The sequence below is a fragment of the Hyla sarda genome, chromosome 9 (assembly GCF_029499605.1).
Source record: "Hyla sarda isolate aHylSar1 chromosome 9, aHylSar1.hap1, whole genome shotgun sequence".
Classification (NCBI taxonomy): Eukaryota; Metazoa; Chordata; class Amphibia; order Anura; family Hylidae; genus Hyla; species Hyla sarda.
Genome location: NC_079197.1, coordinates 21,461,078 through 21,478,833, shown reverse-complemented (window position 1 = coordinate 21,478,833; position 17,756 = coordinate 21,461,078). Strand labels below are relative to the sequence as shown.

Sequence of the window (17,756 nt, the reverse complement as noted above, 5' to 3'; positions counted from 1 at the left end):
TGCTCCGGGCCCTGCATGGCCAGGAAAGAAAGGGGGCCCGGCTCCCTCTGCAACAGTAACCTTCTAAATGCTGGAGGGGGTGATTGCTTTGAGGACCTGTGGTGATGTCACAGTCATGTGACTTGGGGAGCAGTGCTAAAGTTCCTTGAGCAGCCAGGAGAGTAGTTTGGTGAGTTCTTCCTGCAATCTGTTGGTGAGAAGTCACTGTATACAGCAGTGTTTCCCAACCAAGGTGCCTCCAGCTGTTGCAAAACTACACCTCCCAGCATGCTAGAGGCACCCTGGTTGAAAGACACTAATATACAATCTATACAGAGCTGCACTCACTATTCTGCTGGTGGGGTTACTGAGTACATCAGTGTTTCCCAACCAGTGTCCCTCCAAGTGTTGCAAAAATACAACTCCCAGCATGCCTGGACAGCCAAAGCCTGTCAAAGGCTGTTTAGGGGTGTTGGGAGTTGTAGTTTTGCAACATCTGTAGGCTGGTGAGGTCACTGTTTACATACATGTACTGATCCTGAGTTATATCCTATATTATACTCCAGAACTGCACTCACTTTTCTGCTGGAGAGGTCACTGTGTACATACATTACTTATCCTGTACTGATCCTGAGTTATATCCTGTATTATACCCCAGAACTGTACTCACTTTTCTGCTGGAGAGGTCACTGTGTACATACATTACATTACTTATACTGTACTGATCCTGAGTTATATCCTGTATTATACTCCAGAGCTGTACTCTCTATTCTGCTGGTGGGGTCACTGTGTACATACATTACATTACTTATCCTGTACTGATCCTAAATTATATCCTGTATTATACTCCAGTGCTGCACTCACTATTCTGCTGGTGGGGTCACTGTGTACATACATTACATTACTTATCCTGTACTGATCCTGAGTTATATCCTGTATTATACTCCAGAGCTGCACTCACTATTCTGCTGGTAAGGTCACTGTGTACATACATTACATTACTTATCCTGTACTGATTCTGAGTTATATCCTGTAGATCTTTTATTAAAAAATATAAAACATTACAAAAAGAATAAACATCACCATAACAATAATACAAACAACATACACCTGTATAATATATACAAAAATGAGTCCATATTAGTCCAAAAATGTCCAACCAAGTATCTTCTGGTCCAGCCTCATTCTCACCAAACACACCGCTATAATAACAACAACTACTAAACACTCTACAATAATAATAATACTTACAGTAATAATAATAACAACAATAATAACTAAAAACTGGTCCGGTTGCATTTCCCCACCCAAAATAATAAATATAATAAATATGTGTCAAACCACCAACAAACACCACAATAAGAAAAACCGAATATACAATGTTTTTTATATAAAAAAAATATTTTTTTTTTTTTTTTTTTTTTTGGCCCTGAGCTGGTCCCGCATCCCATGCCCCCAGTACATGATAACAGACGTCCATGAACCAATCCAGGATTTTTTTTTTTTTTTTTTAAATAAAAAGTCCCACACAGAATCCCCCCTCCCCCCATCTACCCACCACCCAACCTAACACTAAACCCCAACACGACACAACCCCTAGAAAAAAATACAATATATATATACATATATACACATATACATAAATGTACAAACAAAACAAATATATACAAAATAATACAAACCAAACAACAAACATCAATAAGGCTTTTCAATCACACAAACCCCTAAAGCTCAAGTTCAGTGCCTGCAAGCCCTATATCACCATATATCTACAGCACAAAACAAAAAGACTAATGTGCCAGCATCAGCCCACCACCAGGGGGAGACAACAGGCTAAGGCACTTTAAAGGCAGAGCCCCTCCACAGACGAGAGGCCCTGCCAGCACCCAGCCTCTCGTACTCCAGAGAACGCACCTTCACCAGGTCACCAAGAATGTTCCTAACCACCTCACCCACAGGGAGGATTTTACGCTGCGTCGACACTAAACAACGTGCGTTCCACGTGTAATACCTGACCACTGAGCTGACTAGGAATAAAGTGCACCGGTCCCAGCCTCCAAGGTTTCTGAATGCCCCATAGGCCCATTCCGCATAGGAGAGACTGGCCAGCCGAGGCCAACCAATGGAAGCGCCCACCCTGTTGTAAACCTCTGTGTTAAAGGGACAATGAAGCAGAAAATGCTCCATGCTTTCCAGCATGCCTCCACACTCTTCGCGGGGACATCCCCGGTCATCAGAGCTCCTGCACTTCAGATTGTCCCTCACACACAGTTTCCCATGGAAGCAGCGCCAAGTCAAGTCCCAAAACTTCAAGGAGATCCTGATAGAATTCAAAAGCTCTAAACCCACCTCCAGATCCCGACTTGGGCAGTCCTTGAGTGCCAATGGCCTCTGGAAATGAGAAGACAGGACCCTCTTGTCAAGGAATTTCCTCGACAGAGTCCTAATCTCCCACATCCCCAGACCCCACCGACGAATAACCTTCAGAACCGGGGTAGCATAAGCCGGGAGATGCCCGTGTGGTGTGCGAAGATCCTTCACTTGCCCTCCTGTCTCCCATTCCTGGAAGAAAGGCCGAAACCATCCCCTACAGGAGGATACCCACGGAGGAGCCCTCTCTGACCAGAGGTTTGCTATATTGGTCTTAAGAAAGGTATTCACTAGGAACACCACAGGGTTGACCATACACAACCCCCCTAGTCTCCTCGTACGGTAAGTAACCTCCCTCTTCACTAGGTTCAGTCTATTCCCCCATAACATTTGGAAGAACACACTGTAGACCCGGGTCCAGAGAGGTTCTGGCAACATGCATACACTGCCCAGATATATCAGCAAAGGGAGCAGGAAAGTTTTCATCAGGTTAACCCTTTCCCGGAGGGTCAAAGACCAACCCTTCCACTGATCTACCTTCTGAGCGGCGATCTTAAGCCTGCTGTCCCAGTTTTGTTTGGGGTAATCCCCTTGACCAAATTCGATGCCGAGGACTTTTGCGGATTCCTGGGGCTCTGGAAGGGCGTCCGGGAGATCAAAATCAGGATCTCCCCCTCCCAGCCAGAGACTCTCACACTTATCCTGATTGATCTTTGACCCGGATGCCTCCGAGTAGCGGTCCACCTCTGACATCACCCATCTGCCCTCCTCTTGTGAGGAGACAAACACGGTGACATCATCAGCGTACGCTACCGCCCTCAGAGCCGAATCCGGCACCTCCAGGTCCATTCTCACCCCCGCCAACGGTCCACAATCAATCCCTCTAAGGAAAGGATCGATTGCAAACACGTACAGCAAAGGGCTCAAAGGACAACCCTGACGGACACCAGACCCAACCTCAAAAGAGCGGCCAATCCAACCATTCACAAGCGGGAAACTCTCTGCCCCTACATACAAGGTCTTAAGCCAATCAACAAACCCCCCTGGCAGGCCATATCTCAGAAGGACAGACCAGAGGTACTCATGGTTAACCCGATCAAACGCTTTTGCCTGATCCAAGGAAAGCAAGTACCCCTTCCAGTGGCCAGCCCTACCCTGCTCCACAGCCTCTCGGACACTGAGCACAGCACTGAATGTACTGCGGCCCGGAACAGAGCAATGCTGAGCCCCCGAAAGGAGCCGGGGTGCAAACTCCACCAGCCGATTAAACAGCACTTTTGCCAGAATCTTTCTGTCCGCATTGAGAAGCGCTATGGGACGCCAATTCTCAATGTGGGACGGGTCTTTACCCTTTGACAGGATGATCAGCGCTGACCTCCTCATTGACTTTGGCAGAGTGCCCGAGGATAGACACTCATTAAAAACCGCGGTCAAGAGGGGAACCAAAGTGTCCTTAAAGGTCTTATAGAACTCAGATGTTAAGCCATCCGGCCCGGGTGACTTCTTGAGGGCAAGCCCATCAATAGCCATCCTGACTTCCTCTTCCCGGATCATCTCTGTCAAAACGTCAAGAGAGGGGTCTACTCCTGGTTCAGGGACGGTTTCAGCCAAGAAAGATGATACCTTATCTCGATCTAGATCCTTCCTTCCCAAGAGGTGCGAGTAGGAGGATCTGACGACCTCCAGGATCCCTGATCTGGACCTTTTCAAGGATCCCGTACTATCAATCAGTCCTGAGACTACTTTACTATTCACTGACATCTTGCAGTTTCTGTAAGGGTCGGGCGAGCGGTACTTCCCGTAATCCCTCTCAAAAACCAAAGATGCGTGCCTATCGTACTGGCACTTCATCAGCAAGGACTTCACTCTGGAGATATCATCACGACTACCTCCAGTCGAGACAAGGTTCTCAAGTTTCTTCCTCAGGCCCTGGTACAAACGGTACCTGTTTAGGCTTCTGAGGCCCGAGAGCTGGCGGAAGAATCTCGCAACTCTTTCCTTGAAGATCTCCCACCACTCTGACTTACTGCTACAAAGGCCCAGCAATGGTACCTGGCTCTGAAGAAAATCCTCAAAGGACTGTCTTATCTCCGCTTCTTCCAAGAGAGACGAATTCAGCTTCCAATAGCCTCTGCCCATCCGGGGGGTCTCTGTGACATTCAGAGAAAACAAAATTAAACAGTGATCGGAGAACTCCACCTCAACAACAGACACTGCTGAAGAGACGGCTTCCTCCTTTAAATAAAACCTGTCTATCCTAGACCTACAACTACCCCTATGATAGGTGAATCCCGCGTGGCCTGGGGTGTGCCGGATGTGGACATCCACCAGGCGAGCCTCACTCGCTATGCTATTAAGGGCGACGCTATCATAAGTCAGCTTGTCTCTGGCACCTCCCCTGTCTTGGGGCCTCGTGACAGCATTAAAGTCCCCTCCAAAGACCACCTGCCGACTTGTAAAAAGATAGGGCTTGATCCTCATAAAGAGGCACTTCCGGTCCCACTTAGACTGTGGGCCGTAGATGTTAATAAGGCGAAGTTCTTGTCCCCTCATGAGGACATCTAAGATCAGGCACCTCCCCATTTCTAACTCGATAACCCGTCGGCATTCTACCGCTGCGGTAAAAAGGACCGCCACTCCGCTATACGGCTCGGCCCCAAGAGACCAGTAGGAGGGCCCATTCCTCCACTCTCTTTTAGCCTTGTAGATAGATGACATGTCTGTTAGCCTGGTCTCCTGCAAAAATAAAATATCAGCATTAATATGGGCAAAAAAATCATAGGCAGCAAATCGAGCCGTATCTGACTTAATGCTGGCGACATTAATGGACGCCAGCGTAAATGGAGAGGGTGCCGCCATCAAGGGTGATTGAGTTAAACAGCTTTCTTTTTCCCACTCCCCTTCTCACCCTCCACATCAGAAGAACTCTTCACCCTCTTTAGAGAAATAGAAGTGTCCATCTCACCAGACGTCGTTTTACTTTCCTCGTTTCCGGATTCCAGGCCAGTCCCTTCCCCCGAGGACATAACCTCCCCAGGGGAAGAGGACTCGGCGCCCCCTGGAAGCTCCTCTGCCACCTCCCCCTCATCCTCCCCTTCCGAAGAAGAGGAGGAGATGTCCCTGAGGGGTCGGAAACGATTGGAAAGGCCAACCAGAGGGGAGTCAGTTTTGCCTTCCTGTGGCACCTGGACCAGGGTGGGAGAAGATCTCAAATCTCCCTTTTTTTTTTTTACTTGTACCCCGCTTTCGTGTCTCCTTCTGCCATCCCACATCCTCCTCCTCCACGCTATCTGAGGAGATGGCACCTTCCTCATTCTGGATCCTCCTGACCTCCTCATTCAGCTCGCCATCCCTCAGGGTCTCAGCAGCAAGGTTGGCCTCTGGGACAGAATGAGAGGTTGTCCCGGTAACCCGGGCTTTCCCCATCACCCTATCCCTTTGGCGTTTATCAAGACGTCTTAGTTGGGCTGGTGTCTTTTTCTTGCTGTTCCTCACTGACCCCTCAGTTCCTCCACCCCTGCTAGTCCCCCCCCCCAGCAGATTCCGGCTCGTGATCTTCACCCGCTGGGGATAAGACTGCATTAGCGAAAGAACGAGGACAACGACTGAATGGGTGACCTAAGTCACCACACAGGTGACACCTAATCTCTGCACAAGATGCGGCAAGATGGCCTACACCCCCACACAAGGCACATTTCTGCACCGTACAGTTTGCACTGAAGTGTGTGGGGTCACCACATCTGTGACAGAGCTTCGGCTGACCCCGGTAGAAAATCTGGATACGATCCCTACCGAGAAAGGCAGAGGATGGAATATGGGTAACTGTATTTCCTGAACGTTTAAGTTTTACCAAAAACGTCCAGGCTCCTGACCAGATGCCAAACTCGTCCCTGTTCTTCTGTGGGACCCCCATTACCTCGCCATACCGTCCTAACCAGGTGATGATGTCAACACAAGAGAGTGATTCGTTACGGGTCAAAACGGTCACTCTCTTGATTTCGTTTTGGCGAGACAATGCCTGTATGGCAAAGTCTCGCCAGCCGGGCTCATTCTTTACCAATTCATAATTCGACCAGAAAAGCTCAAGCCCCTCCGACCGAACAAAACTGATATCGAATTCAGGAGTACCGTAGGGATGTATCAAGGCGAAGATATCAACTGCCTTGAAGCCCATCTTTAGCAAGAGCTCAACCACTTTCGTCCTTGAAGGACACATATCTTCGCCCTGCCACCGAAGACGGACTACATTCCTACGGTTACTACCTGCCCCGGCTGTTGGGAGGGACCACACAGTATCGCCCCCTCTTTCCTCTCGGAAGGCAGAGAGACCGTGTCTCTCTATCCAGAAGGACAGATCAACTGCTCTACCCTCTATATTAATCGACCTTTCCCCCTTTTTCAGAGCCTCCAGGAGACGTCGCTGCAATAAACCGTCCCTAGAGTCAGGAGACGAGGAAAGTATTCTACTTCCCCCAGCAGTGACATTGGCATAACTCCTATGGTCTGTCACCACTGGGGGGGCAACCGGACCAGACCCTGCACCTACACCACTGCCGATGACAACATCCCCACCACCCCCAATGACAACATTAGCACCAACTCCAATAACATGGTCACCACCTCCCCCAAAAACACCTTCCCCAGTAACATCAATCTCCATCCTCTTCCCAGTCATACATCCCCCAACCCCATTTACCCCATCACTCACACTGGCTGGACCAGCAACAGGTAAACCGGCAAATGATGATGGTGATGTTGATACATTTTCATTCCGTTTTGCCTCGGCATCACGGGGCACTAGAGCTGGGACAACCTCCGCTGGCCCTTTAAGGGACCGGGCAGCATGCTTACCCAGTCTAGAGGAGGCCCCAGCCCTGTTCTTATTAGTGCCCTCCGCCTCATCAGCAATTTCTCCAGTCTTATCAGGGCGCCGCTGATCAATGGGATCAGCGGCGCCAATACAAAATAAGATTTGTTCTTTTCTTTTGGGAGCGTCTGCTACATCTGTAGTCACCGCGACTACCTCAGGCACTGAATCACCCCCCCCTCCCACAGGGGAGCGAACTACAGCCCCGGAGTCTGCCTCTATGCCCACTGCTGGGCTGCCCTCACTGTCCGGCCTTGCGGCCAGTGCCTTCTCTACTCCATCCCTGCTACTGCAAACAGGCATGGAGTTTTGCGCCCTTTTAGTACCTGTACTCTCCCCGCTCCTTTGCACCGAGTCCACCACAGAACACGGGCTGGGCTGGGTAACGGGGCTTGCACAATGAGCTGACCCTGCGGCCGACTCAGGGTTTACAGGGAGGGGGGTGTAGATGTAACTCACCACTTCTTGCTGCTTTGGCTTGGTCTTCTTTTTCTTACCCCCAGGTGCCTCATCTGGCAGCTCATCTCCGAACACCAGATTCTGAGGACACACTGGGGATTCCAGCATACGTATCTTGGCCATTAGCGCCCCTCCCTGGTAGCTGTTGTCACTGTCTTCCCCTGAGTCGGCAGGTGATACTGCTGGCTGCTGTGCAGGGGGCCCACTGTACGGGGCCTGCTGCTGTTGCGACAGGCCACCAGGTGGATCTGGCTGTTGTTCTCCCTCTATCTCCTCCTCATCATCCACCTGGCTCTCAGGTTGCAGCCCCATCAACCTTCTCTGTTTCTTTTCATCCATATCTCTGAAACGCTCTTGATTTTTCAGCTTTTCTTTAAATGGTCCACTCATCTCCAGCAATTCCTCCTTTCTTTCCTCCAAAGCATTTATTTCAGCCATCAGACCTTTTATCTGTGCCTGGACTTCAGGCTTCTTCTTCTTTGGGGTAACCTCCAGCCTAGAACGGACATGGCGAAGTTCCTCCTGAAGCCTCCTCACAGCTTTCCTGGCGTCTTCATACTCACGGAGGTGACTTACGACCCGGGTAGTATAGGTGGAAATAGACTCCCGGGTCCTCAGCATTCCCCAGCCTTCCTCACTGAGGTCGGCTTCACCTCCGTGAGTACTCTGCCTTCCTCCAGATGACCTTGGCTTTCTGCTGGCAGCACCCAGCTTTCCCAAATTGTGATCCTCGTTTCCAGAAACCTTTCGGCCTCTTGCCTCTGTGGGGGGTGTTGGAGTGACATTGCTGCGACTCCGGGTGGATCGCCTAACCCCCAGATCTTCTGATGTACAGGCCGCTTGCTGGCCTCTCCTGCCTCCCTGCGGCCTACTCGGGGAGGCAGAAGCCTGGGCCTCGCCTCCCTCACTCATCCCTGGAAACCCACTCCCTCCCTGGGGAGGAGAAAGCAGGTCCCAGGTGGAACAGGTGGTAATTCCCTGGAGCTCAGGAGGCACAGCAGACACTACACAGCTGAACTGAAGCAGAACCACACCCGCAACTGATTGGCTCCCACTCCAGAGCTGTACTCACTATTCTGCTGGTGAGGTCACTGTGTACATACATTACATTACTTATCCTGTACTGATCCTGAGTTATATCCTGTATTATACTCCAGAGCTGTACTCACTATTCTGCTGGTAAGGTCACTGTGTACATACATTACATTACTTATCCTGTACTGATCCTGAGTTATATCCTGTATTATACTCCAGAGCTGTACTCACTATTCTGCTGGTAAGGTCACTGTGTACATACATTACATTACTTATCCTGTACTGATCCTGAGTTATATCCTGTATTATACTCCAGAGCTGTACTCACTATTCTGCTGGTGAGGTCACTGTGTACATACATTACATTACTTATCCTGTACTGATCCTGAGTTATATCCTATATTATACCCCAGAGCTGTACTCACTATTCTGCGGGTGAGATCACTGTGTACATACATTACATTACTTATCCTGAGCTGATCCTAAATTATATCCTGTATTATACTCCAGAGCTGTACTCACTATTCTGCTGGTGAGGTCACTGTGTACATACATTACATTACTTATCCTGTACTGATCCTGAGTTATATCCTGTATTATACTCCAGAGCTGTACTCACTATTCAGCTGGTGAGGTCACTGTGTACATACATTACATTACTTATCCTGTACTGATCCTGAGTTATATCCTGTATTATACTCCAGAGCTGTACTCACTATTCTGCTGGTGGGGTCACTGTGTACATACATTACATTACTTATCCTGTACTGATCCTGAGTTATATCCTGTATTATACTCCAGAGCTGTACTCACTATTCAGCTGGTGAGGTCACTGTGTACATACATTACATTACTTATCCTGTACTGATCCTGAGTTATATCCTTGATTATACCCCAGAGCTGTACTCACTATTCTGCTGGTGAGGTCACTGTGTACATACATTACATTACTTATCCTGTACTGATCCTGAGTTATATCCTGTATTATACTCCAGAGCTGTACTCACTATTCTGCTGGTGAGGTCACTGTGTACATACATTACATTACTTGGAGGTTGATGTCAGTGAGCACTCAGTGGTGATGTTGGGGGGTGATGTCAATCAGCACTCAGTGATCAGATTAGGAGAGGACAGTGAATACCGGAAATGTAAAAAAAATACAAAAGTCTAGAATAGCTGCTTTTTGGTCACATCCTATACCATAAAAAAATGTATAAAATGGCACAAAAAATGGACCCTCATATGGCCTTGTATATGGAAAAATAAAAGTGTTATAGGGTTCAGAATGGGAAAATTTTATGCAGTAAAATATATCAAAACCTACATTCATTAGGTATCGTTGTAATCATATGGACCTACAGAATGAAGATAATGGGGGATATTTATCAAAGGATTTAGACTGGTTTTTCCTGTCTAAATTTGTCGCACAGAAAGTCGCAGTCTAAATATGTGCGACTTTTACTCTAGAGGATCTTTAGAACATGATGCATGCAATTTTAGACTGAAATGCATTGAAAAATGCATTGGTGCTGAATTTATCAAATGCGACTTTTCAGCGACAAGTCGTATCGGCTGAAAGTACGCCGAAATGTCAGACCATGTTGGAGCAGGTTTAAATATAGACTAAAGCATAGATCCCGAAGTCTGTGCACAGAATTTATCAAGAGCCGTGCGCCTTTGATAAATTAGGCGCACAATATACCGGCCTAACCCTCTGTAGTTTGGTCTATATTGATGCGGGACATAGACAGCTTTGATAAATATCCCCCAATGTGTAATTTCAACCGTAAAATATATTGCATAGAAACGAACCCACACACCCCAAAAAACTTTCCAATAATTGTGTTATTAAGCTTTTTTTTTTAATGAATAAAAAAATGTATTTATTGTATGTGGGCAGGGCATCTATATGGGTGCGGGTGCAATGGGGGGGCCCTATAAGTTGTCGATCCACCCCTGCTAGCCGGCAACAAGTCTCAGTGGGAGGGGAGGGGGGACTGTCTTGGGGGTGTTGTTTGGGGGCCCCATCATACTGAAGTGCTCCGTCTTCCAGGCAGCCTTAATCTGGCCCTGCTCATGGACAGACAGCAGAACGGCCCTAAAAAAAATATTTTTTATTCAATAAAACCACATGGTGAACATGTATATCAGTCGTTTACACAAGTGCAAGGATATATATTTTTTTTTATGGATTGCCGTATCTAAGCTCAAATTTGAATTGATTTGACTTGACTTGAGCTTAGATTTTTTTTTAAAGACGATTGCTAGAGAGTAAACAGACAGAAATTCAAAGGCATCCATAGGCTTTAAAGTGTCAGTCTCCATTCACTCAGATGGCAAGATACATTAAAACTTCTCAGGCCATCCCGAAGCCAGAAAATTGCTTTGAGACACACACGTTTTCTGACGGATTACCGGGACTCCAATGACTTGTATGGGACCTACGGATTTAGACTTTCAAGGATCCATCTGATTTCTTGCAGTGAAATTGACCAGGAAGTTTTAATGTATCCTGCCAGTCTAGAACTTTCATTTTTATTGACAGAATTTTATCAATATAGAGCTACTTTAAACTTTCCATTAATGTTGTTGTTGTCCTTTTCTTTCTTTTTTTAATAGCCCAACTGGTAAAGCCTTTCGGTCCAAAGTTGAGCTTATAGCATACTTCGAAAAGGTAGGAGATACAACCCTTGATCCAAATGATTTTGACTTCACGGTAACGGGGAGAGGAAGTCCATCTCGGAGGGAGCAAAAACAACCGAAAAAACCCAAAGCTCCTAAACCTGCTGGAACGGGTAGAGGAAGAGGGAGACCTAAAGGAAGTGTGAAAGCCAAGCCAGCTGTGAAGTTAGAGGGTGTCCAGGTTAAAAGGGTCGTAGAAAAGACTCCAGGAAAGCTTTTGGTGAAAATGCCTTTCTCAGAAAACAAGGAAGAATCAGATGCAACCACATCAGAGCAGGTCCTTGTTATCAAACATCCAGGCCGCAAAAGAAAATCAGAAACTGATCCACTACCGGCAGCACCCAAAAAACGGGGCCGTAAACCAGGCAGTGGCAATGCGGCTGCTGTAGCTGCGGCAGAGGCTGCGAAGAAAAAAGCAATCAAAGAGTCTTCCATCAGGCCACTCTTAGAGACCGTATTACCAATAAAGAAACGCAAGACACGGGAAACTGTGAGTGTAGATGTTATGGACTCAGAGACCCAGGAGTATTCTTCCACCGTTCTGGAAAAAAGTGTTAAAATACAGAAGCCTGCAAAAAGCCCAGAAAGTAAAACTATAGAAAGTAGTCCTAAAAGTAGGAGCATCTTACCGAATAAGGAACAACAGCATCATCACCATCATCACCACCATCACCACCACCACTCCGAATCAAAAGCATCCACTACCAACCCAGAGCCAGAGACTTCTAAGGACAGCATAAGTGCCCAAGAACCACAGGACTTAAGTGTCAAAATTTTCAAAGATGAGAAACTACCAGAAAGTGACGGATGTGCTCAGGAGCCACCTAAGACGCAGCCTGCCGATAAGTGCAGAAACCGAGGGGAAGGTGAACGAAAAGACATTGTTTCTTCATCTGTACAAAGGCCGACCAGGGAGGAACCAGTTGATACAAGAACACCAGTGACGGAGAGAGTTAGCTGACTTTAAGAAGAGTAACAAAAAACAGTTAAAAAAAAAATATATATATATATATATAAAGGCAGCTGTTGTCTTTTTCTCCTTGTGGGTAGGGCTCTGACAAAGCTTCCCTATAAATGAAGTAAAGAAAAGTCTATTTTTTCCTCCTGTAGCTTGGAGTTTCGTAGCTTCGGGGTGGGAGTAAATGTCGAATGTGGATCTTTTTAATTCCGACGAGCACAGTCAGGGGTGAAGACTTTTAACAGAGCCAGAAGCAGCTTTGCACTTTTTTATACTAAATAGGCTCCTTTGATCATGGCTTACTCTGCATCATACTACTGACCAAGGTGGGCTGTCTCCTTAACTTTTTAGGTATGCCAACTTAAGCTTTGTTCCTGTTTAGCACATTTAAATTCCTGTGCCATCTTTAGTGGGCTTCACTTTGTTGCAGAACAGCATCTTGACACCTTTATACGGCTACACTCTCTGTGATCAACATATAGACAGGTGACGTAATGTAGACCACAGTATTGCCAAATGATCATTTCCCATGCACTGGAGCCGGGGCATACAAAAATTTTTAATTTTTGAAGAAAAAAAAAAAAAATGTATTTTATCCAGTAATTTATGAAGTCATTACTTCCCTCTTTAGTTCACTATGACATCTGGTTTCATCCCACAGTTGTTATTTTTATCTCTATTGGTTACATAACTGGTCATGTTGAACTAAATGAGAATTGGCGGGAACTTTCCGACATTTCTTTTCTCTGACAGCCCTAGTTTCTCACTTACCAATTCTCTGCATAATCCACGCTACAGATGCAACTCTGCAATAAGGTGTTCTATCAGCCATTAAAAATAAGGAGAACATGAGGTATATACTGTACGTACAACCTTTACTGACAGTGTAGCTGTATCCTAGGCATACACACATCTGTACTTTCAGATACCATGGGAAAATTAGATGACATGTTCTTCCAGTTAATGTTACACAAGTAGCTTATGTTCTGTAGTAATAATCAATATTGTACTGCTCTTTTCATCCATACAATCAAAACCAGAGTTGACAAGGGTAAAGGCATGAAGGTAGGGATTTTTTTTCTTTTTTGTATGTGTTATGTAGATGCAAATACATTATGTTTGATTCTTTTTCTTTTATCCAGTCAGTTACATGAAGCTGCGAAACTCTAAGTTTTGTGACTTTTCTATTTTTGTGACTTTTTTGTGTTTTTTGTTTTTGCAGTTTCATAAGGACTTCCTGTTAGAAACTAATTTCTGTTTTGTCTAGTATAGGATTCTGTACTCAAGCTCCATATTCCCACTCCACCTTAACAGAAATAAACTGAAAAAGAAAAAGAAAAACTTAAAGACAGTAGCACTTGCTTAAGTGACAACTAGAAGTTTGCGGACAACTTCTTCAGCAATATATGTGAGATCCTCAGACCCTGTTAACTGAGTGAATGTGACTTTTGTGCTAGCTTTATTTTAATTTTATTTTCTGTTCTTTTCAAACATGTAACGTGAAGGCCTTCGTAATGATTTTTATCAGATATATATTTGTGAGGACGCTGTGAGTTTGCATGGGTTTTACAATTAGAAACGTGCATAACTCCTAGGAACTGCTGCTTTTGTATGTATACATATAATATATATGTACATATATATGTATGTATGTATATATAATGTGTATGTGTGTGTATAATTATATCAGCATTTTAATTTACAGGAATTTTATGTATAGGTAAACAATATTGTATGTGTCAATGGGCAGACCGTGTTGACCATGTTTTTCTTCATGCTCATTCCAAAGCTATTTTTTTTGAGGATACTATATAAAGGAAAAAAAAGTATGTATATAATATAATTGAAAATCTGATAATACGATAATTTCATTACATAATCCTTATAATGGCATGGCAAACTTTGGAAGTCCCACACCTGTTTGTTCAGAAATTAAGAATACCATTATTTACAGAGAATTCCACTGCATACATGTGTTACCCAAAAAGCACCTTGTGTATAGTCCAATTGTTTGAGGATCATTACAGACTCTCAGCATGAAACGCGTTAGGGTGGCCGTGCTCACGTGTGCCCACAATCTTCTCTTCTGCAGTTACTACAAGGTATCACGGTTTGCTCTTTTATCTTGTACAAATCTTTGGAATTAATTCACATAGGATTGTTGTTCATCATCAGATCAGACTGTTCACGTTGTCTTTTTTCATTTCAGCACTATCAAAAAGTGTTTGATCCTTTAGACAAGCAGGAAATCCATGAACTAGAAAAGCTGCTTCCGTATTTTCCGGTTACCACCACGTATCTGACAGTTCAGCGACAGTTAGAGACTATTTTCTAGCTCTGGAATGAGCACGCTGTCAAGGTTTTATTTTTGCTTCCATAGGCTGCCTGGTTTAAACACAGATGACCGCTAAGTAAACGTGATTTTCAGGACATTGATACTTTATTTCTTTATGTTTTTTTTTTTTTGCTCAACAAGAGATGTGCACTTCTTTGTAAAAAAAAAAAAAAATCAAGTGCCCTTCTCTAATGCCTTTTCATAGTGAGCACTTTAGTTGTGTCAATCAAAGAATACTGTCATCATAGATAAGAGTTTGCATCCATACTTTCAGATATCATGTGTGTAAATTTCTGCTTAATGAAATACACAAACCAACTCTGGCTCCGATCATTCATTTTATGCTTTGTGCTACCAAAAGTCACATTGGAGACGGTATGATGTTAGGGATCATATTCATTCTTAGGCCTTATTTAAACAAGCATAATATAATCACAGCTCTGCAATCATATTGCGGCAACAAGTTTTGTCCTGACTGCTGGGCGTATGATCAAACTGACAGCATCATAAAAAGCTATGATAGACCCTTAAAGTGCTGTCTTTTTAGGTCATGAGGCCTGCGGTTCAGCCAAGACTTGCCTAATGTATTATGGAGGAAGAAATTTAATAGGTGTACACATGTGGGAAACTGGCCCTAAGCTTAGTTGACCCCAATGTTTTAGCTAAGGCTATGTTCACACTTGCTTCAAAGACTTCAATAGAATGTAATTGTTTCTGATGGAAAAAATAGCAATGCAGTTCATAAGTCAGAACAATCCATCTCATCTGTCAATGTTTGTCAGTGACAGACTTGGCATTGCATCATGATTTCTGATTATATTCACAGGAACACTCATTCTCCATAAGCAGCTCTTGTAGAAGGGACGGCGATCAGCCAATGAACAAGCAACTGATTGGATCTTTTATGCAGCCATTTAAATTATCGCTGTTGGCCGCACATTGCCCCGTGTATATAGGATGTGCGGCAGACAGTGATGAATTTGATGTATCGATTAATCGAGCCTTGTGATGCGAACAAGATTGGTGCGCATCTGCCTGCAGTCGGCTGTCTAAAAGGGCCCTAAGGGTGCGTTCACACGCTCTTTGTTTTTGTGGGTTTTCCGCTGCATATTTGAAAGTGGGCGGGCTCTACTCGGCTATCCGCAGCAGATTTTCCATGGAGGAATTAACGCTGCGGAAAATCCACCGCAAGCCCCATTGAAGTCAGTAGGGACTGTGGCTGATTTTCCGCAGCGTAAATTCCGCCGCGGACAATCTGCTATGGACAGCTGAGAAGAGCCCGACCCTTTCAAATACGCAGCGAAAAACCCGCAAAAACGAAGAGCGTGTGAACGCACCCTTAGTTACCTACTGCCAAAGTGTAATTCTTAGTTCACCTTGTAAAAAAACAAGCATTTCCTGAATTTATGGTCCCTTGAATTGAATTAATGGATGTCAAGAAATGCACTTTATTTCCCACCTTTTAAATAGGAACTCTACTGCATAAATTACCAAGTTTGTAATCAAAGCTTCTAATACTTAGTAGGCCATGTTCAGATGTAGTAGATTTGTTGCAGATTTGTGTGGACTTGTATCAGTGTGCTTGTAATTAACTCATGGCTTTTGCTGTTGTTGCACTGTTGATATGCCACAGAAAACCTCCATGTGAACATAGCCTTAAATGGGCATTCCCTACTTAGATGTTTAAATAATATCTAAAGTATATGCCCTAAATAATGTGGAGAAGGTGTTCTTGGCTGTATCCATAATTCCCATAGGAGTGAGGGAAGACCACAACTTCCTTCATTCTCCTCCTGGATGCAGCTGCCTCACCAGTGAGTTTGAGGGACCCCCATTCTCCATATAAATGCAGGTTCCAGAAGTTATACCCTCATCTATCTGATATTGTTTAATTTGGGAACACCCCTTTAAAATTTGCCTTCAAAAACACTGTATATTTAGCTTGAGCACGAACAATCCCAAATCATAATTCTCCCAGGCTGTATATATCCCATGTCTATGTCAGAAGGATACACCTGTATCCTGTAATATATACAGTTTCTATAGTCAAAACATGTGCTGAAGCAGTGTTATTTTGGCATGTGTTTGACAGGTTTATATCTGAATAATGTTTCTTAACAGTATTGAAAGGTGTAGACTGCTACACTATCCATTTCCACAAAAGTATATACATTGAAACAGGCATATCCCTCCCCCCCCAAAAAAAAAAAAATTATATGCTACTTAGCACCTAATCCATATCAGGTAATTATAATTTTGCTCACATGGTTTGTCATCCTGTGCTTTGGAGGGGGCGTGCCCTCATTCTGCATGACTCCTCTTCCTCCCTGAGTGTGCTGTGCTGGGACTCTTCATCCAATTAATGTAGGTTGCTCTGTAACTTCTTCCTCCCTGCTTTTATGCTGCAGGATAGGACAGGAGTGAGCACAGAGAATTACTAGTCCAGCCCTCGCTTTCTGGACTTTGTCCCTGTCTGTCCTTCAACTTGGACAAAGATGATGCTGCAGGCAGACAGGATTATGTCCTAGATGGTATGGGGACCCCCTAGTGGTGTTTTATTTTTATTTTTTTTATATAAAAAAGGGGGGGGGGAAATGTATGAAGTATATTGGAAAGATTAATGTTTGCCAAGATATACAATGTATAAAAAGTCTTTGAATCTGTCCATGCCCATTAAAGCTATAAACCAATTGTTAGGAGAAGCCTTAGACACTTTGTCTATAGGGGCCACTGTATGGATGTGTAAAAATACACGCCATGCCAATATAGCAAAATATTTAAGAACAAAGTGGGTTTGTATGGGCTGGGGATAAGACTTATATCTCCTGGGTATTAAATAGTGTCAACGCCTCTTTAGTTAAGTGAAATGAGAGCAATTTCTTGGGACCAAGGAAGTCATTTTGGGCTAGGGCCATACAGCAAAGTGTCACATGAGAACAAATTGCACCTTAATCAAAAATATTGGTGCAACTTGTCTGCAACTTTCTGTCACATAACTTTATTAGAGTTGGGATTTGGCGGGTAAAAAACTGTCCAAATTGCAGAGAAGTCACAAGCAGGCTGCAGCTTTA

At 44.7% G+C, this 17,756-nt stretch overlaps 1 protein-coding gene across 2 annotated transcripts in view; it reads left to right on the top strand.

Moving 5' to 3' along the window:
• MECP2 (methyl-CpG binding protein 2) overlaps positions 1 to 15,833 on the top strand; it is a 69,924-nt gene extending 54,091 nt beyond the window's left edge. Inside the window, exons 3-4 of one of the 2 annotated variants that reach the window (XR_008847603.1) lie at positions 11,330 to 14,452; positions 14,560 to 15,833. Coding sequence is in view for 1 of the 2 variants with exons in the window: in XM_056538072.1 (XP_056394047.1) it covers positions 11,330 to 12,353 (1,024 nt within the window). In the remaining variant the exon portion in view is untranslated. Of the gene's footprint in view, positions 1 to 11,329 lie in introns of both variants that reach the window. The other variant, XM_056538072.1, reaches the window with a different exon arrangement.
• The last annotated feature ends 1,923 nt before the right edge of the window (positions 15,834 to 17,756 follow it).